At 58.3% G+C, this 21,155-nt stretch overlaps 1 protein-coding gene across 1 annotated transcript in view; it reads left to right on the top strand.

The window, feature by feature from the left end:
- LOC142484990 (microtubule-actin cross-linking factor 1, isoforms 6/7-like) overlaps nt 1-21,155 on the top strand; it is a gene marked incomplete at its 3' end in the record, with an annotated part of 162,914 nt that overhangs the window by 55,644 nt on the left and 86,115 nt on the right. The window contains exons 3-4 of the mRNA XM_075584226.1: nt 16,570-16,641; nt 17,882-18,049. Coding sequence (XP_075440341.1) covers nt 16,570-16,641; nt 17,882-18,049 — 240 coding nt within the window. The remainder of the gene's footprint in view (nt 1-16,569; nt 16,642-17,881; nt 18,050-21,155) is intronic.

Here is a 21,155-nt window from a genome sequence, read left to right as displayed (position 1 = left end):
TGATGTCACTAGGCTTCCGAATGGTAAGCTCTCTTGCTCCTTATTTGATGTTTCTTTCTTTTTTATATAATATATAGATATATAGAACAGGAAGTCGCTGTGTTGATACTCGTGTAATTTCAAGTACTGGACGTTCCAGGTATCATACATGTAACACCCCCAGCCCACACATCGGGACAGGGTGTGCAGTGAAAGTGAGGGGTTGGAACAGTCTTTATGGCTGTGACAGGGTTTATAACTACTCCGCTGGCGTGTGGGTGCTCAGCGGGTTACCTGCGCGTTTCAGGGTTTATAACTACTCAGCAGGCGTGTGGGTGCTCAGTGGGTTACCTGCGCGTTTCAGGGTTTATAACTACTCAGCAGGCGTGTGGGTGCTCAGCGGGTTACCTGCGCATCTCAGGGTTTATAACTACTCAGCAGGCGTGTGGGTGCTCAGCGGGTTACCTGTGCGTTTCACGGTTTATAACTACTCAGCAGGCATGTGGGTGCTCAGCGGGTTACCTGCGCATTTCAGGGTTTATAACTACTCCGCAGGCGTGTGGGTGCTCAGCGGGTTACCTGCGCGTTTCAGGATTTATAACTACTCCGCAGGCGTGTGAGTGCTCAGCGGGTTACCTGCGCGTTTCAGGGTTTATAACTATTCAGCAGGCGTGTGGGTGCTCAGCGGGTTACCTGCGCGTTTCAGGGTTTATAACTACTCAGCAGGCGTGTGGGTGCTCAGCGGGTTACCTGCGCATCTCAGGGTTTATATCTACTCAGCAGTCGTGTGGGTGCTCAGCGGGTTACCTGCGCGTTTCAGGATTTATAACTACTCAGCAGGCGTGTGGGTGCTCAGCGGGTTACCTGCGCATTTCAGGATTTATAACTACTCAGCAGGTGTGTGGGTGCTCAGCGGGTTACCTGCGTGTTTCAGGGTTTATAACTACTCCGCAGGCGTGTGGGTGCTCAGCGGGTTACCTGCGCATCTCAGGGTTTATAACTACTCCGCAGGCGTGTGGGTGCTCAGTGGGTTACCTGCGCGTTTTAGGGTTTATTACTCAGCAGGCGTGTGGGTGCTCAGCGGGTTACGTGCGCATCGCAGGGTTTATAACTACTCAGCAGGCGTGTGGGTGCTCAGCGGGTTACCTGTGCGTTTCACGGTTTATAACTACTCAGCAGGCATGTGGGTGCTCAGCGGGTTACCTGCGCATTTCAGGGTTTATAACTACTCCGCAGGCGTGTGGGTGCTCAGCGGGTTACCTGCGCGTTTCAGGATTTATAACTACTCCGCAGGCGTGTGAGTGCTCAGCGGGTTACCTGCGCGTTTCAGGGTTTATAACTATTCAGCAGGCGTGTGGGTGCTCAGCGGGTTACCTGCGCGTTTCAGGGTTTATAACTACTCAGCAGGCGTGTGGGTGCTCAGCGGGTTACCTGCGCATCTCAGGGTTTATATCTACTCAGCAGTCGTGTGGGTGCTCAGCGGGTTACCTGCGCGTTTCAGGATTTATAACTACTCAGCAGGCGTGTGGGTGCTCAGCGGGTTACCTGCGCATTTCAGGATTTATAACTACTCAGCAGGTGTGTGGGTGCTCAGCGGGTTACCTGCGTGTTTCAGGGTTTATAACTACTCCGCAGGCGTGTGGGTGCTCAGCGGGTTACCTGCGCATCTCAGGGTTTATAACTACTCCGCAGGCGTGTGGGTGCTCAGTGGGTTACCTGCGCGTTTTAGGGTTTATTACTCAGCAGGCGTGTGGGTGCTCAGCGGGTTACGTGCGCATCGCAGGGTTTATAACTACTCAGCAGGCGTGTGGGTGCTCAGCGGGTTACCTGCGCATTTCAGGGTTTATAACTACTCCGCAGGTGTGTGGTTGCTCAGCGGGTTACCTGCGCATCTCAGGGTTTATAACTACTCAGCAGGCGTGTGAGTGCTCAGCGGGTTACCTGCGCGTTTCAGGGTTTATATCTACTCGGCAGGCGTGTGGGTGCTCAGCGGGTTACCTGCGCGTTTCAGGGTTTATAACTACTCCGAAGGCGTGTGGGTGCTCAGTGGGTTACCTGCGCATCTCAGGGTTTATGACTACTCAGCAGGCGTGTGGGTGCTCAGCGGGTTATCTGCGCGTTTCAGGGTTTATAACTACTCCGCAGGCGTGTGGGTGCTCAGTGGGTTACCTGCGCATCGCAGGGTTTATAACTACTCAGCAGGTGTGTGGGTGCTCAGCGGGTTACCTGCGCATTTCAGGGTTTATAACTACTCTGCAGGCGTGTGGGTGCTCAGCGGGTTACCTGCGCGTTTCAGGGTTTATAACTACTCCGCAGGCGTGTGGGTGCTCAGCGGGTTACCTGCGCATCTCAGGGTTTATAACTACTCCGCAGGCGTGTGGGTGCTCAGTGGGTTACCTGCGCGTTTCAGGGTTTATTACTCAGCAGGCGTGTGGGTGCTCAGTGGGTTACCTGCGCGTTTCAGGGTTTATTACTCAGCAGGCGTGTGGGTGCTCAGTGGGTTACCTGTGCGTTTCAGGGTTTATAACTACTCCGCAGGTGTGTGGGTGCTCAGCGGGTTACCTGCGCTTCTCAGGGTTTATAACTACTCAGCAGGCGTGTGAGTGCTAAGCTGGTTACCTGCGCGTTTCTGGGTTTATAACTACTCGGCAGGCGTGTGGGTGCTCAGCGGGTTACCTGCGCATCGCAGGGTTTATAACTACTCAGCAGGTGTGTGGGTGCTCAGCGGGTTACCTGCGCGTCTCATGGTTTATAACTACTCAGCAGGCGTGTGGGTGCTCAGCGTGTTACCTGCGCGTCTCAGGGTTTATAACTACTCAGCAGGCGTGTGGGTGCTCAGCGGGTTACCTGTGCATCTCAGGGTTTGACTACTCAGCAGGCGTGTGGGTGCTCAGCGGGTTACCTGCGCGTTTCAGGGTTTATAACTACTCAGCAGGTGTGTGGGTGCTCAGCGGGTTACCTGCGCATTTCAGGGTTTATTACTCATCATGTGTGTGGGTGCTCAGCGGGTTACCTGCGCATCTCAGGGTTTATAACTACTCAGCAGGCGTGTGGGTGCTCAGCGGGTTACCTGCGCGTTTCAGGGTTTATAACTACTCCGCAGGCGTGTGGGTGCTCAGCGGGTTACCTGCGCGTTTCAGGGTTTATAACTACTCAGCAGGCGTGTGGGTGCTCAGCGGGTTACCTGCGCGTTTCAGGGTTTATAACTACTAAGCAGGCGTGTGGGTGCTCAGCGGGTTACCTGCGCATCTCAGGGTTTATATCTACTCAGCAGTCGTGTGGGTGCTCAGCGGGTTACCTGCGCGTTTCAGGATTTATAACTACTCAGCAGGCGTGTGGGTGCTCAGCGGGTTACCTGCGCGTTTCAGGATTTATAACTACTCAGCAGGTGTGTGGGCGCTCAGCGGGTTACCTGCGCATCGCAGGGTTTATAACTACTCAGCAGGCGTGTGGGTGCTCAGCGGGTTACCTGCGTGTTTCAGGGTTTATAACTACTCCGCTGGCGTGTGGGTGCTCAGCGGGTTACCTGCGCATCTCAGGGTTTATAACTACTCCGCAGGCGTGTGGGTGCTCAGTGGGTTACCTGCGCGTTTTAGGGTTTATTACTCAGCAGGCGTGTGGGTGCTCAGCGGGTTACGTGCGCATCGCAGGGTTTATAACTACTCAGCAGGCGTGTGGGTGCTCAGCGGGTTACCTGCGCATTTCAGGGTTTATAACTACTCCGCAGGTGTGTGGTTGCTCAGCGGGTTACCTGCGCATCTCAGGGTTTATAACTACTCAGCAGGCGTGTGAGTGCTCAGCGGGTTACCTGCGCGTTTCAGGGTTTATATCTACTCGGCAGGCGTGTGGGTGCTCAGCGGGTTACCTGCGCGTTTCAGGGTTTATTACTCAGCAGGTGTGTGGGTGCTCAGCGGGTTACCTGCGCGTTTCAGGGTTTATAACTACTCCGAAGGCGTGTGGGTGCTCAGTGGGTTACCTGCGCATCTCAGGGTTTATGACTACTCAGCAGGCGTGTGGGTGCTCAGCGGGTTATCTGCGCGTTTCAGGGTTTATAACTACTCCGCAGGCGTGTGGGTGCTCAGTGGGTTACCTGCGCATCGCAGGGTTTATAACTACTCAGCAGGTGTGTGGGTGCTCAGCGGGTTACCTGCGCGTTTCAGGGTTTATATCTACTCAGCAGACGTGTGGGTGCTCAGCGGGTTACCTGCGCATTTCAGGGTTTATAACTACTCTGCAGGCGTGTGGGTGCTCAGCGGGTTACCTGCGCGTTTCAGGGTTTATAACTACTCCGCAGGCGTGTGGGTGCTCAGCGGGTTACCTGCGCATCTCAGGGTTTATAACTACTCCGCAGGCGTGTGGGTGCTCAGCGGGTTACCTGCGCATCGCAGGGTTTATAACTACTCAGCAGGTGTGTGGGTGCTCAGCGGGTTACCTGCGCGTCTCATGGTTTATAACTACTCAGCAGGCGTGTGGGTGCTCAGCGTGTTACCTGCGCGTCTCAGGGTTTATAACTACTCAGCAGGCGTGTGGGTGCTCAGCGGGTTACCTGTGCATCTCAGGGTTTGACTACTCAGCAGGTGTCTGGGTGCTCAGCGGGTTACCTGCGCATTTCAGGGTTTATTACTCATCATGTGTGTGGGTGCTCAGCGGGTTACCTGCGCGTTTCAGGGTTTATAACTACTCAGCAGGCGTGTGGGTGCTCAGCGGGTTACCTGCGCGTTTCAGGGTTTATAACTACTCCGCAGGCGTGTGGGTGCTCAGCGGGTTACCTGCGCGTTTCAGGGTTTATGACTACTCAGCAGGCGTGTGGGTGCTCAGCGGGTTACCTGCGCGTTTCAGGGTTTATAACTACTCAGCAGGCGTGTGGGTGCTCAGCGGGTTACCTGCGCATCTCAGGGTTTATAACTACTCAGCAGGCGTGTGAGTGCTCAGCGGGTTACCTGCGCGTTTCAGGGTTTATATCTACTCGGCAGGCGTGTGGGTGCTCAGCGGGTTACCTGCGCGTTTCAGGGTTTATAACTACTCCGAAGGCGTGTGGGGGTGCTCAGTGGGTTACCTGCGCATCTCAGGGATTATGACTACTCAGCAGGCGTGTGGGTGCTCAGCGGGTTACCTGCTCGTTTCAGGGTTTATAACTACTCCGCAGGCGTGTGGGTGATCAGCGGGTTACCTGCGCATCTCAGGGTTTATAACTACTCCGCAGGCGTGTGGGTGCTCAGTGGGTTACCTGCGCGTTTCAGGGTTTATAACTACTCAGCAGACGTGTGGGTGCTCAGCGGGTTACCTGCGCATTTCAGGGTTTATAACTACTCTGCAGGCGTGTGGGTGCTCAGCGGGTTACCTGCGCGTTTCAGGGTTTATAACTACTCCGCAGGCGTGTGGGTGCTCAGCAGGTTACCTGCGCATCTCAGGGTTTATAACTACTCTGCAGGCGTGTGGGTGCTCAGTGGGTTACCTGCGCGTTTCAGGGTTTATTACTCAGCAGGCGTGTGGGTGCTCAGTGGGTTACCTGCGCGTTTCAGGGTTTATAACTACTCCGCAGGTGTGTGGGTGCTCAGCGGGTTACCTGCGCTTCTCAGGGTTTATAACTACTCAGCAGGCGTGTGAGTGCTAAGCTGGTTACCTGCGCGTTTCTGGGTTTATAACTACTTGGCAGGCATGTGGGTGCTCAGCGGGTTACCTGCGCGTTTCAGGGTTTATTACTCAGCAGGCGTGTGGGTGCTCAGCGGGTTACCTGCGCGTTTCTGGAATTATAACAACTCCGCCGGCGTGTGGGTGCTCAGTGGGTTACCTGCGCATCTCAGGGTTTATGACTACTCAGCAGGCGTGTGGGTGCTCAGCGGGTTACCTGCGCGTTTCAGGGTTTATAACTACTCCGCAGGCGTGTGGGTGCTCAGCGGGTTACCTGCGCATCTCAGGGTTTATAACTACTCAGTAGGCGTGTGTGTGCTCAGCGGGTTACCTACGCATCGCAGGGTTTATAACTACTCAGCTGGTGTGTGGGTGCTCAGCGGGTTACCTGCGCGTCTCATGGTTTATAACTACTCAGCAGGCGTGTGGGTGCTCAGCGTGTTACCTGCGCATCTCAGGGTTTATAACTACTCAGCAGGCGTGTGGGTGCTCAGCGGGTTACCTGTGCATCTCAGGGTTTGACTACTCAGCAGGCGTGTGGGTGCTCAGCGGGTTACCTGCGCGTTTCAGGGTTTATTACTCATCATGTGTGTGGGTGCTCAGCGGGTTACCTGCGCGTTTCAGGGTTTATAACTACTCAGCAGGCGTGTGGGTGCTCAGCGGGTTACCTGCGCGTTTCAGGGTTTATAACTACTCCGCAGGCGTGTGGGTGCTCAGCGGGTTACCTGCGCGTTTCAGGGTTTATAACTACTCAGCAGGCGTGTGGGTGCTCAGCGGGTTACCTGCGCGTTTCAGGGTTTATAACTACTCAGCAGGCGTGTGGGTGCTCAGCGGGTTACCTGCGCATCTCAGGGTTTATAACTACTCAGCAGGCGTGTGGGTGCTCAGCGGGTTACCTGCGCGTTTCAGGGTTTATAACTACTCAGCAGGCGTGTGGGTGCTCAGCGGGTTACCTGCGCGTTTCAGGGTTAATGCAGAAGATCCGTGCCGGCTTGTATCAAGGCGTGGCGGTGAATAAAGAGGGCGGCAGAAACTTTTGAGTATTTATTAGAACAGTAGGTAACTTCCTCAACGTACACAAGTATTGTGAACAGGACAGGTTTTCAGCCGTTACAGTGCAACACCTTCCCTTCCCTCTCACCATGAGACTGGCATCTCATTAAAGAGCCTCTTGCCCGCCAGGGTACAAATCCAAACCTAACTGGGAATCACCTGCAGCCCACCCAGGTCCCTGCCCAGTCCTGCAGCCCACCCAGGTCCCTGCCCAGTCCTGCAGCCCACCCAGGTCCCTGCCCAGTCCTGCAGCCCACCCAGGTCCCTGCCCAGTCCTGCAGCCCACCCAGGTCCCTGCCCAGTCCTGCAGCCCACCCAGGTCCCTGCCCAGTCCTGCAGCCCACCCAGGTCCCTGCCCAGTCCTGCAGCCCACCCAGGTCCCTGCCCAGTCCTGCAGCCCACCCAGGTCCCTGCCCAGTCCTGCAGCCCACCCAGGTCCCTGCCCAGTCCTGCAGCCCACCCAGGTCCCTGCCCAGTCCTGCAGCCCACCCAGGTCCCTGCCCAGTCCTGCAGCCCACCCAGGTCCCAGCCCAGTCCTGCAGCCCACCCAGGTCCCTGCCCAGTCCTGCAGCCCACCCAGGTCCCTGCCCAGTCCTGCAGCCCACCCAGGTCCCTGCCCAGTCCTGCAGCCCACCCAGGTCCCTGCCCAGTCCTGCAGCCCACCCAGGTCCCAGCCCAGTCCTGCAGCCCACCCAGGTCCCTGCCCAGTCCTGCAGCCCACCCAGGTCCCAGCCCAGTCCTGCAGCCCACCCAGGTCCCTGCCCAGTCCTGCAGCCCACCCAGGTCCCTGCCCAGTCCTGCAGCCCACCCAGGTCCCTGCCCAGTCCTGCAGCCCACCCAGGTCCCTGCCCAGTCCTGCAGCCCACCCAGGTCCCTGCCCAGTCCGGCAGCCCACCCAGGTCCCTGCCCAGTCCTGCAGCCCACCCAGGTCCTTGCCCAGTCCTGCAGCCCACCCAGGTCTCTCCCTACTCCTGCAGCCCACCCAGGTCTCTGCCTAGTCCTGCAGCCCACCCAGGTCTCTCCCTACTCCTGCAGCCCACCCAGGCCTCTGCCCAGTCCTGCAGCCCACCCAGGTCTCTCCCTACTCCTGCAGCCCACCCAGGTCCCTGCCCAGTCCTGCAGCCCACCCAGGTCTCTCCCTACTCCTGCAGCCCACCCAGGTCCCTGCCCAGTTCTGCAGCCCACCCAGGTCTCTCCCTACTCCTGCAGCCCACCCAGGCCTCTGCCCAGTCCTGCAGCCCACCCAGGTCTCTGCCTACTCCTGCAGCCCACCCAGGTCCCAGCCCACTCCTGCAGCCCACCCAGGTCCCAGCCCAGTCCTGCAGCCCACCCAGGTCCCTGCCCAGTCCTGCAGCCCACCCAGGTCTCTCCCTACTCCTGCAGCCCACCCAGGTCTCTCCCAACTCCTGCAGCCCACCCAGGTCTCTGCCTACTCCTGCAGCCCACCCAGGTCCCTGCCCAGTCCTGCAGCCCACCCAGGTCCCTGCCCAGTCCTGCAGCCCACCCAGGTCTCTGCCCAGTCCTGCAGCCCACCCAGGTCTCTCCCTACTCCTGCAGCCCACCCAGGCCTCTGCCCAGTCCTGCAGCCCACCCAGGTCTCTCCCTACTCCTGCAGCCCACCCAGGTCCCTGCCCAGTCCTGCAGCCCACCCAGGTCCCTGCCCAGTCCTGCAGCCCACCCAGGTCCCTGCCCAGTCCTGCAGCCCACCCAGGTCCCTGCCCAGTCCTGCAGCCCACCCAGGTCCCTGCCCAGTCCTGCAGCCCACCCAGGTCCCTGCCCAGTCCTGCAGCCCACCCAGGTCCCTGCCCAGTCCTGCAGCCCACCCAGGTCCCTGCCCAGTCCTGCAGCCCACCCAGGTCCCTGCCCAGTCCTGCAGCCCACCCAGGTCCCTGCCCAGTCCTGCAGCCCACCCAGGTCCCTGCCCAGTCCTGCAGCCCACCCAGGTCCCTGCCCAGTCCTGCAGCCCACCCAGGTCCCAGCCCAGTCCTGCAGCCCACCCAGGTCCCTGCCCAGTCCTGCAGCCCACCCAGGTCCCTGCCCAGTCCTGCAGCCCACCCAGGTCCCTGCCCAGTCCTGCAGCCCACCCAGGTCCCAGCCCAGTCCTGCAGCCCACCCAGGTCCCAGCCCAGTCCTGCAGCCCACCCAGGTCCCTGCCCAGTCCTGCAGCCCACCCAGGTCCCTGCCCAGTCCTGCAGCCCACCCAGGTCCCTGCCCAGTCCTGCAGCCCACCCAGGTCCCTGCCCAGTCCTGCAGCCCACCCAGGTCCCAGCCCAGTCCTGCAGCCCACCCAGGTCCCTGCCCAGTCCTGCAGCCCACCCAGGTCCCTGCCCAGTCCTGCAGCCCACCCAGGTCCCTGCCCAGTCCTGCAGCCCACCCAGGTCCCAGCCCAGTCCTGCAGCCCACCCAGGTCCCTGCCCAGTCCTGCAGCCCACCCAGGTCCCTGCCCAGTCCTGCAGCCCACCCAGGTCCCTGCCCAGTCCTGCAGCCCACCCAGGTCCCTGCCCAGTCCTGCAGCCCACCCAGGTCCCTGCCCAGTCCGGCAGCCCACCCAGGTCCCTGCCCAGTCCTGCAGCCCACCCAGGTCCTTGCCCAGTCCTGCAGCCCACCCAGGTCTCTCCCTACTCCTGCAGCCCACCCAGGTCTCTGCCTAGTCCTGCAGCCCACCCAGGTCTCTCCCTACTCCTGCAGCCCACCCAGGCCTCTGCCCAGTCCTGCAGCCCACCCAGGTCTCTCCCTACTCCTGCAGCCCACCCAGGTCCCTGCCCAGTCCTGCAGCCCACCCAGGTCTCTCCCTACTCCTGCAGCCCACCCAGGTCCCTGCCCAGTTCTGCAGCCCACCCAGGTCTCTCCCTACTCCTGCAGCCCACCCAGGCCTCTGCCCAGTCCTGCAGCCCACCCAGGTCTCTGCCTACTCCTGCAGCCCACCCAGGTCCCAGCCCACTCCTGCAGCCCACCCAGGTCCCAGCCCAGTCCTGCAGCCCACCCAGGTCCCTGCCCAGTCCTGCAGCCCACCCAGGTCTCTCCCTACTCCTGCAGCCCACCCAGGTCTCTCCCAACTCCTGCAGCCCACCCAGGTCTCTGCCTACTCCTGCAGCCCACCCAGGTCCCTGCCCAGTCCTGCAGCCCACCCAGGTCCCTGCCCAGTCCTGCAGCCCACCCAGGTCTCTGCCCAGTCCTGCAGCCCACCCAGGTCTCTCCCTACTCCTGCAGCCCACCCAGGCCTCTGCCCAGTCCTGCAGCCCACCCAGGTCTCTCCCTACTCCTGCAGCCCACCCAGGTCCCTGCCCAGTCCTGCAGCCCACCCAGGTCCCTGCCCAGTCCTGCAGCCCACCCAGGTCCCTGCCCAGTCCTGCAGCCCACCCAGGTCTCTGCCTACTCCTGCAGCCCACCCAGGTCTCTCCCTACTCCTGCAGCCCACCCAGGTCCCTGCCCAGTCCTGCAGCCCACCCAGGTCCCTGCCCAGTCCTGCAGCCCACCCAGGTCTCTCCCTACTCCTGCAGCCCACCCAGGTCTCTGCCTAGTCCTGCAGCCCACCCAGGTCCCTGCCCAGTCCTGCAGCCCACCCAGGCCTCTGCCCAGTCCTGCAGCCCACCCAGGTCTCTCCCTACTCCTGCAGCCCACCCAGGTCTCTCCCTACTCCTGCAGCCCACCCAGGTCCCTGCCCAGTCCTGCAGCCCACCCAGGTCTCTCCCTACTCCTGCAGCCCACCCAGGTCCCTGCCCAGTTCTGCAGCCCACCCAGGCCTCTGCCCAGTCCTGCAGCCCACCCAGGTCTCTCCCTACTCCTGCAGCCCACCCAGGTCTCTGCCTACACCTGCAGCCCACCCAGGTCCCAGCCCACTCCTGCAGCCCACCCAGGTCCCAGCCCAGTCCTGCAGCCCACCCAGGTCCCTGCCCAGTCCTGCAGCCCACCCAGGCCTCTGCCCAGTCCTGCAGCCCACCCAGGTCTCTCCCTACTCCTGCAGCCCACCCAGGTCTCTCCCTACTCCTGCAGCCCACCCAGGTCTCTCCCTACTCCTGCAGCCCACCCAGGTCCCTGCCCAGTCCTGCAGCCCACCCAGGTCTCTCCCTACTCCTGCAGCCCACCCAGGTCCCTGCCCAGTTCTGCAGCCCACCCAGGCCTCTGCCCAGTCCTGCAGCCCACCCAGGTCTCTCCCTACTCCTGCAGCCCACCCAGGTCTCTGCCTACACCTGCAGCCCACCCAGGTCCCAGCCCACTCCTGCAGCCCACCCAGGTCCCAGCCCAGTCCTGCAGCCCACCCAGGTCCCTGCCCAGTCCTGCAGCCCACCCAGGTCTCTCCCTACTCCTGCAGCCCACCCAGGTCTCTCCCAACTCCTGCAGCCCACCCAGGTCTCTGCCTACTCCTGCAGCCCACCCAGGTCCCTGCCCAGTCCTGCAGCCCACCCAGGTCCCTGCCCAGTCCTGCAGCCCACCCAGGCCTCTGCCTACTCCTGCAGCCCACCCAGGCCTCTGCCTACTCCTGCAGCCCACCCAGGTCTCTGCCTACTCCTGCAGCCCACCCAGGCCTCTGCCTACTCCTGCAGCCCACCCAGGTCTCTCCCTACTCCTGCAGCCCACCCAGGTCTCTCCCGACTCCTGCAGCCCACCCAGGTCTCTGCCTACTCCTGCAGCCCACCCAGGTCTCTACCTACTCCTGCAGCCCACCCAGGTCTCTGCTTACTCCTGCAGCCCACCCAGGTCCCTGCCCACTCCTGCAGCCCACCCAGGTCTCTGCCCAGTCCTGCAGCCCACCCAGGTCTCTCCCTACTCCTGCAGCCCATCCAGGTCCCTGCCCACTCCTGCAGCCCACCCAGGTCTCAAAATGTTATATTAAACTCCCGCTCCTTTCCAACACCCCGTCCTGCTCTCACCAAATGGCCCCTGTCACAGGCAGAGACATGACATCACAGGAAGTGACATGACATCACAGGAAGTGACCGCCGGACAGCAGAGAGACACAGAACAATGAACATGGCGGCACACAGAGGGAACGCTGAACATGGCGGCACACAGAGGGAACGCTGAACATGGAGGCACACAGAGAGAACGCTGAACATGGCGGCACACACAGAGGGAACACTGAACATGGCGGCACACAGAGGGAACGCTGAACATGGCGGCACACAGAGGGAACGCTGAACATGGAGGCACACAGAGAGAACGCTGAACATGGCGGCACACAGAGGGAACGCTGAACATGGCGGCACACAGAGGGAACACTGAACATGGCGGCACACAGAGGGAACGCTGAACACGGCGGCACACAGAGGGAATGCTGAACATGACGGCACACACAGAGGGAACGCTGAACACGGCGGCACACAGAGGGAACACTGAACATGGCGTCACACAGAGGGAACGCTGAACACGGCGGCACACAGAGGGAACACTGAACATGGCGGCACACACAGAGGGAACGCTGAACACGGCGGCACACAGAGGGAACGCTGAACACGGCGGCACACAGAAGGAACGCTGAACATGGCGGCACACAGAGGGAACGCTGAACATGGCGGCACACAGAGGGAACGCTGAACACGGCGGCACACAGAAGAAACGCTGAACATGGCGGCACACAGAGGGAACGCTGAACATGGCGGCACACAGAGGGAACGCTGAACACGGCGGCACACAGAGGGAACGTTGAACATGGCGGCACACAGAGGGAACGCTGAACACGGTGGCACACAGAGGGAACACTGAACACGGCGGCACACACAGAGGGAACGCTGAACATGGCGGCACACAGTGGGAACTCTGAACACGGTGGCACACAGAGGGAACGTTAAACATGGCGGCACACACAGAGGGAACGCTGAACATGGCGGCACACAGAGGGAACGCTGAACATGGCGGCACACACAGAGGGAACGCTGAACATGGCGGCACACAGAGGGAACACTGAACATGGCGGCACACAGAGGGAACACTGAACATGGCGGCACACACAGAGGGAACACTGAACATGGCGGCACAAAGAGGGAACGCTGAACATGGCGGCACACAGAGGGAACGCTGAACATGGTGGCACACAGAGGGAATGCTGAACATGGCGGCACACAGAGGGAACGCTGAACATGGCGGCACACACAGAGGGAACACTGAACATGGCGGCACACAGGGAACGCTGAACGAACATGGTGGCACACACAGAGGGAACGCTGAACATGGCGGCACACACAGAGGGAACGCTGAACATGGCGGCACACAGAGGGAACACTGAACATGGCGGCACACAGAGGGAACACTGAACATGGCGGCACACACAGAGGGAACACTGAACATGGCGGCACAAAGAGGGAACGCTGAACATGGCGGCACACAGAGGGAACGCTGAACATGGTGGCACACAGAGGGAACGCTGAACATGGCGGCACACAGAGGGAACGCTGAACATGGCGGCACACACAGAGGGAACACTGAACATGGCGGCACACAGGGAACGCTGAACGAACATGGTGGCACACACAGAGGGAACGCTGAACATGGCGGCACACACAGAGGGAACGCTGAACATGGCGGCACACAGAGGGAACACTGAACATGGCGGCACACAGAGGGAACACTGAACATGGCGGCACACAGGGAACGCTGAACATGGCGGCACACAGAGGGAACGCTGAAAATGGCGGCACACACAGAGGGAACACTGAACATGGCGGCACACTGAGGGAACACTGAACATGGCGGCACACAGAGGGAACGCTGAACATGGCGGCACACAGAGGGAACGCTGAACACGGTGGCACACAGAGGGAACACTGAACATGGCGGCACACAGAGGGAACACTGAACATGGTGGCACACAGAGGGAACGCTGAACATGGCGGCACACAGAAGGAACGCTGAACATGGCGGCACACAGAGGGAACGCTGAACATGGCGGCACACAGAGGGAACGCTGAACACGGCGGCACACAGAGGGAACGCTGAACATGGCGGCACACAGAGGGAACGCTGAACATGGCGGCACACACAGAGGGAACACTGAACATGGCGGCACACAGAGGGAACGCTGAACATGGCGGCACACAGAGGGAACACTGAACATGGCGGCACACCGAGGGAACGCTGAACATGGCGGCACACAGAGGGAACACTGAACATGGCGGCACACAGAGGGAACGCTGAACATGGCGGCACACAGAGGGAACACTGAACATGGCGGCACACAGAGGGAACGCTGAACATTGCGGCACACACAGAGGGAACACTGAACATGGCGGCACACAGAGGGAACGCTGAACATGGCGGCACACACAGAGGGAACACTGAACATGGCGGCACACACAGAGGGAACGCTGAACATGGCGGCACACACAGAGGGAACGCTGAACATGGCGGCACACAGAGAGAACGCTGAACATGGCGGCACACAGAGGGAACACTGAACATGGCGGCACACACAGAGGGAACGCTGAACATGGCGGCACACAGAGGGAACACTGAACATGGCGGCACACACAGATGGAACACTGAACATGGCGGCACACACAGAGGGAACACTGAACATGGCGGCACACACAGAGGGAACACTGAACATGGCGGCACACAGAGGGAACGCTGAACATGGCGGCACACACAGAGGGAATGCTGAACATGGCGGCACACAGAGGGAACACTGAACACGGCGGCACAAAGAGGGAACACTGAACATGGCGGCACAAAGAGGGAACACTGAACATGGCGGCACAAAGAGGGAACGCTGAACATGGCGGCACAAAGAGGGAACGCTGAACATGGCGGCACACAGAGGGAACGCTGAACATGGCGGCACACAGAGGGAACGCTGAACATGGTGGCACACAGAGGGAACGCTGAACATGGCGCCACACAGAGGGAACACTGAACATGGCGGCACACACACAGAGGGAACACTGAACATGGCGGCACACAGGGAACGCTGAACGAACATGGTGGCACACACAGAGGGAACGCTGAACATGGCGGCACACAGAGGGAACGCTGAACATGGTGGCACACAGAGGGAACGCTGAACATGGCGGCACACAGAGGGAACGTTGAACATGGTGGCACACAGAGGGAACGCTGAACATGGCGGCACACAGAGGGAACGCTGAACATGGCGGCACACACAGAGGGAACGCTAAACATGGCGGCACACAGAGGGAACGCTGAACATGGCGGCACACACAGAGGGAACGCTGAACATGGCGGCACACAGGGAACGCTGAACGAACATGGTGGCACACACAGAGGGAACGCTGAACATGGCGGCACACAGGGAACGCTGAACATGGCGGCAGAGAGAAAGACAGGGTTAGTTAATGATAGAGAGAAAGACAGGGTTAGTTAGTGATAGAGGGAGAGACAGGGTTAGTTAGTGGTAGTGAGAGACAGGGTTAGTTATCTGTTGTCTGAATTTAGCATAGGTTGAACTTGATGGACGTACGTCTTTTTTCAACCTCATCTACTATGTAACTATATGTAGTTGGTGATAGTGAGAGACAGGGTTAGTTAGTGATAGTGAAAGACAGGGTTGGTTGGTGGTAGAGGGAGTGAGACAGAGTTAGTTAGTGAAAGTGAGAGACAGGGTTAGTTAGTGGTAGAGGGTGAGAGACAGGGTTAGTTAGTGATAGTGAGAGACAGGGTTAGTTAGTGATAGTGAGAGACAGGGTTAGTTAGTGATAGAGGGAGAGAGACAGGGTTAGTTAGTGATAGTGAGAGACAGGGTTAGTTAGTGAAAGTGAGAGACAGGGTTGGTTAGTGGTAGAGGGAGAGAGACAGGGTTAGTTAGTGATAGTGAGAGACAGGGTTGGTTAGTGGTAGAGGGAGAGAGACAGGGTTAGTTAGTGATAGTGAGAGACAGGGTTGGTTAGTGGTAGAGGGAGAGAGACAGGGTTAGTTAGTGATAGTGAGAGACAGGGTTGGTTAGTGGTAGAGGGAGAGAGACAGGGTTAGTTAGTGATAGTGAGAGACAGGGTTAGTTAGTGGTAGAGGGAGAGAGATAGGGTTAGTTAGTAATAGTGAGAGACAGGGTTAGTTAGTGATAGAGAGAGACAGGGTTGGTTAGTGGTAGAGGGAGAGAGACAGGGTTAGTTAGTAATAGTGAGAGACAGGGTTAGTTAGTGATAGTGAGAGACAGGGTTAGTTAGTGGTAGAGGGATAGAGACAGGGTTAGTTAGTGATAGTGAGAGACAGGGTTGGTTAGTGGTAGAGGGAGAGAGACAGGGTTAGTAAGTGATAGTGAGAGACAGGGTTAGGTAGTGGTAGAGGGAGAGAGACAGTGTTAGTTAGTGATAGTGAGAGACAGGGTTGGTTAGTGGTAGAGGGTGAGAGACAGGGTTAGTTAGTGATAGTGAGAGACAGGGTTGCTTAGTGGTAGAGGGATAGAGACAGGGTTAGTTAGTGATAGTAAGAGAGGGTTGGTTAGTGGTAGAGGGAGAGAGACAGGGTTAGTTAGTGATAGTGAGAGACAGGGTTAGTTAGTGGTAGAGGGAGAGAGACAGTGTTAGTTAGTGATAGTGAGAGACAGGGTTGGTTAGTGGTAGAGGGAGAGAGACAGGGTTAGTTAGTGATAGTGAGAGACAGGGTTGGTTAGTGGTAGAGGGAGAGAGACAGGGTTAGTTAGTGATAGTGAGAGACAGGGTTGGTTAGTGGTAGAGGGAGAGAGACAGTGTTAGTTAGTGATAGTGAGAGACAGGGTTGGTTAGTGGTAGAGGGAGAGAGACCTCTTTATTTGACTGTTACTTTGTCTTGTGATGTAGTGCATCAGCCAGAGCACAGCCACTGACTTGTAAGCTTGGGGAAATAACCCCAGGCAGACTCCAACATAAGCAGGTAGGCTATTTATTGCAGACTTCCCAAAAGCAGGAACTACATGAACTCACCACCTACGCGTTTCATGCCAAGCACTTTGTCAAGGTTACTTTGTCTTCCCTACAGGTGCAGACAAGCAGAGAGGCGCAGACAGAATCCCAGTACCGCGTGGGCCAATGGGACGCGTTCAGCAAGATGGTATGGGACCCCTATCCGCTATTATATGGCGCCAGCATGGAGAGTAGCACAGTCTGCTACCGGGGCAGCAGCACCTGAAATAAACACACCCAATACACAGGCCATTTAACCCCTCCCCTGCCAGAAGCTCTGACAGCGTTCTGCTTTGGGGAGTCGCTTTGCAATGATTTCCAGCTCCCTCTGGCAGCTTAGCTGTTAAGTGAGACCCTTTAACAGATAAGAGGCACAAACGCTGGCAATGCATTGCAGACCCTTCTGGAAAGAAAGGGTTACAGTATATATATATATATATACATTATATATTATATATCTATATGATATATATGATATATATATTTATATGATACCCCCTGCTTCAAACCTATTACAAAAATTAAATCATAGTGGTGCCAGGACTAAAAACGAGCGTTTACCACAATCACTACCAGCTGTTATTTATCCTGATGTTAACACTTACCCACAGAGCTAATTGTACGTGTGACCGGGCTTCTAACCCTGTGACTGAGAGCAGCGGGGCAATGCTGAGACGCATTAAGCTCCAGCCTGGGGGAGCTTGCATTGTGCGCTGAAGGACTCACTAACCGTAGGAATGTTACCTGGGAATTATTGGGGCGCTTTATTCCCGGTGACACCTGCTTCAACCTTGTGCCAGTCACTGTATCTCCCTGTGACTCAGGCACCAAAGTTAGATTGTAAGCTCCTCGGACCACTATACACCGTCAGTGCTATATAAGAAATAACACTATTAATAAAGAAGAATTGCCCAGGGTCCCTCAGTATTGCCAATCTGCCTCTATATCACCAGAAGGCTTTCACCCATTGTTACCTACATTGGACGGGTAACCTACACAGGGTTACAGTGACCGTTTCCCTGCATAAATAACCTAATGAATTGATCCCATTAAGTGGAATCCATTCTATTACATGGGGCTTTTAATGTTGAACCTCTTCCATTGTGCACGAAGTGCATAACGCAAGCGCCAGAGGCGAAACGAACGTTTTTAGGAGGCTGCGCGCGAGAAGTCGGTCACTGTGGTCAACCAGTCTCTGTGTTCTCGTCTATCTATATTCACAATATATGATATTGATTACAGCCCTGCATTTGTATGGGAAATGGAGACCGTCATGTCGGCGTGGAGACAGGTTGGCAATAACCGGGCACGGGGTTCTCCCATGTGGAAGACCTTCACCTTGATTACCTTCTCCAGGCTCAGAACGAGTTGGGTTCCTCTCTCTCCAGGTTGCCCAACGGGCTCTCACGTTGCCGGACGAATGGCAGAGCACAGAGCCGCCGGACTCGCTGGAGACCATCCTGAACTGGGTGTCGGACATGGAGGAGCTGACGGAGGCTCAGAAGCCTCTCGCGTCCGAGGTGAAGGTCATCAAGGCTCAGCTGCAGGAGCAGAAGGTGAGACAGGGTCGTTTCAATCCCCGGAGGCCCCGAAACATCGCAGAGAAGTCATCCTTCTCAGCCTCTTTTTGGATGAGAAATAGAAAAGCTCTCCCCCCCTCCGCCTATGGGAGATGTGGCGGCTACGGAGTGTGTGGTGCGTTAAGTTGCCTGTGGCTCACAGGAGGCCCGAACCTCCACCTCTGGGAGCCTGGGGTGTACCTGATTCACCTGGTGACAGCGCCTCCACCTGCGCAGGATCCCAAATGGATGGGATAATCCTCTTACAGGAACAATACTAATAATACACACACTCAAGTATATACTAGCAACCTTTACTGAACCCAATAATATTGGTACCCTCTACCACACAGTAATATAATACCGTAATAGTAATATGTGTAGCCCTCTTTCCCTCTGACTAGGCGGGTCTACTGGTGCTGGCTTTACCTGCTGGCTCACAGAGATCTGAGCCTCCGCTACTGGGAGCCTGGGGCCACAATAGGTTAATTGGCAGCGCCTCCACCTGCCCAGGATCCCCGATATGTGAGATTCCCCTGAACAAGAACAATATGACAGCTCGCAAATATACGTAACCCGTTACTATATACAGAGCATATACACACATAGAAATGGCTGTAACTATGCAGAGCATATACACACACGAGTGACTGTAACTGTGTACCAGTGGCCCCTGCCACACGTCACTGTGCAGTAGGGTCCTCCCACCACCGTGTATGTCCCACACCGTGTCCAGCGTAACCGACCAGTCCCTTGGTCACTTAACCTCCCAAGTGTCCCCAAGGGACCCACCCCCCAGGCGGGATCAGCGCCTGCAGGTACCGGTATGTTGATGCACTTGTGGAAATACCTGCCGTGCGCTCCAGCACCCGGTCACTGACACTTCGAAAAGGATCCGCCGATCCAGCGCAGTCTCTCACGAGGAGTCCCCAACGCAGGGGATGTCTCCACGTGCTTTGACTCCGCAGCGTAGTCTGAGCCCAGACTAAGGCTGCGGTCCCAGTCATGACTGTGACACGCGCGCCCGGCAGGGGGGGGGGGGAGGAGTCAGTGCCTGGCTGCAGGCAGGAGGGGGAGGAGTCAGTGCCTGGCTGCAGACAGGAGGGGGAGGAGTCAGTGCCTTACTGCAGGCAGGAGGGGGAGGAGTCAGTGCCTGGCTGCAGGCAGGGAGGGGGAGGAGTCAGTGCCTGGCTGCAGGGAGAGGGAGGAGTCAGTGTCTGGCTGCAGGCAAGGTGGGGGGAGGAGTCAGTGCCTGGCTGCAGGCAGGGAGCGGGAAGTCAGTGCCTGGCTGCAGGGAGGGGGAGGAGTCAGTGTCTGGCTGCAGGGAGGGGGAGGAGTCAGTGCCTGGCTGCAGGCAGGAGGGGGAGGAGTCAGTGTCTGGCTGCAGGCAGGAGGGGGAGGGAGGGGGGAAGTCAGTGCCTGGCTGCAGGCAGGGTGGGGGAGGAGTCAGTGCCTGGCTGCAGGCAGGGAGGGGGAAGAGTCAGTGCCTTACTGCAGGCAGGAGGGGGAGGGAGGGGGAGGAGTCAGCAGGCAGGAGGGGGAGGAGTCAGTGCCTGGCTGCAGACAGGGTGGTGGAGGAGTAAGTGCCTGGCTGCAGGCAGGAGGGGGAGGAGTCAGTGTCTGGCTGCAGGGAGGGGGAGGAGTCAGTGCCTGGCTGAAGGCAAGAGGGGGAGGAGTCAGTGTCTGGCTGCAGGAAGGGGGGGGAGTCAGTGCCTGGCTGCAGGCCGGAGGGGGAGGAGTCAGTGCCTGGCTGCAGGCAGGAGGGGGAGGAGTCAGTGCCTGGCTGCAGGCAGGAGGGGGAGGAGTCAGTGTCTGGCTGCAGGCAGGAGGGGGAGGAGTCAGTGTCTGGCTGCAGGGAGGGGGAGGGGTCAGTGCCTGGCTGCAGGCAGGAGGGGGAGGAGTCAGTGCCTGGCTGCAGGGAGGGAGGGGGAGGAGGCAGTGCCTGGCTGCAGGCAGGAGGGGGAGGAGTCAGTGCCTGGCTGCAGGGAGGGAGGGGGAGGAGTCAGTGCCTGGCTGCAGACAGGAGGGGGAGGGAGGGGGAGGAGTCAGTGCCTGGCTGCAGGGAGGGTGGGGGAGGAGTCAGTGCCTGGCTGCAGGCAGGGTGTGGGGAGGAGCCAGTGTCTGGCTCCAGAGAGGGGGCGGAGTCAGTGCCTGTCTGCAGACAGCGTGGGGGAGGGGTCAGTGCCTGGCTGCAGACAGGAAGGGGGAGGAGTCAGTGCCTGGCTGCAGGCAGGGAGGGGGAGGAGTCAGTACCTGGCTGCAGGCAGGGTGGGGGAGGAGTCAGTGCCTGGCTGCAGGCAGGGTGGGGGAGGAGTCAGTGCCTGGCTGCAGGCAGGGTGGGGGAGGAGTCAGTGCCTGGCTGCAGGGAGAGGGAGGAGTCAGTGCTTGGCTGCAGGGAGAGGGAGGAGTCAGTGCCTGACTGCTGCCTGCTATCCAATCACCTCCCCTGTCTGAGAGCCGCTGTCACTCACTGCATGAAGCATGAAAGCTGATTGGTTGGAATTCAAAATTTAGCAAGATGCCAAAAAAACTCTGGCCCATTACTGAAATCGGCCAATCGGCTTTCAGCAGTGAAGGGATAATCAGAGCCTTAGCCTATAGTAATTAATATAACATGGGGGGGGGGGGGTTCTGTATCCAGGCAGTTTTGGAGTAAAACAGGGGCAAAAAAACACTTTTCATTTCAATCTATCAAAAGTCTGTGCTCCAATTTTCTAGCGTGTGCGTCAGTGTGTGTCCCAGCGTGTGTCTCAGCGTGTGTCTCAGCGTGTGCGTCAGTGTGTGCGTCACTGTGTGCGTCAGTGTGTGTCCCAACGTGTGCGTCAGTGTGTGTCCCAGCGTGTGCGTCAGTGTGTGTCCCAGCGTGTGCGTCAGTGTGTGTCCCAGCGTGTGTGTCAGTGTGTGTCTCAGCGTGTGTCTCAGCGTGTGTCTCAGCGTGTGCGTCAGTGTGTGCGTCAGTGTGTGCGTCAGTGTGTGTCCCAACGTGTGCGTCAGTGTGTGCGTCAGTGTGTGCGTCAGTGTGTGCGTCAGTGTGTGTCCCAACGTGTGCGTCAGTGTGTGTCCCAACGTGTGCGTCAGTGTGTGTCCCAACGGGTGCGTCAGT

Source organism: Ascaphus truei, unplaced genomic scaffold (assembly GCF_040206685.1).
Source record: "Ascaphus truei isolate aAscTru1 unplaced genomic scaffold, aAscTru1.hap1 HAP1_SCAFFOLD_502, whole genome shotgun sequence".
NCBI classification, from domain to species: Eukaryota; Metazoa; Chordata; class Amphibia; order Anura; family Ascaphidae; genus Ascaphus; species Ascaphus truei.
This window is presented reverse-complemented; position numbering and strand designations above follow the sequence as displayed.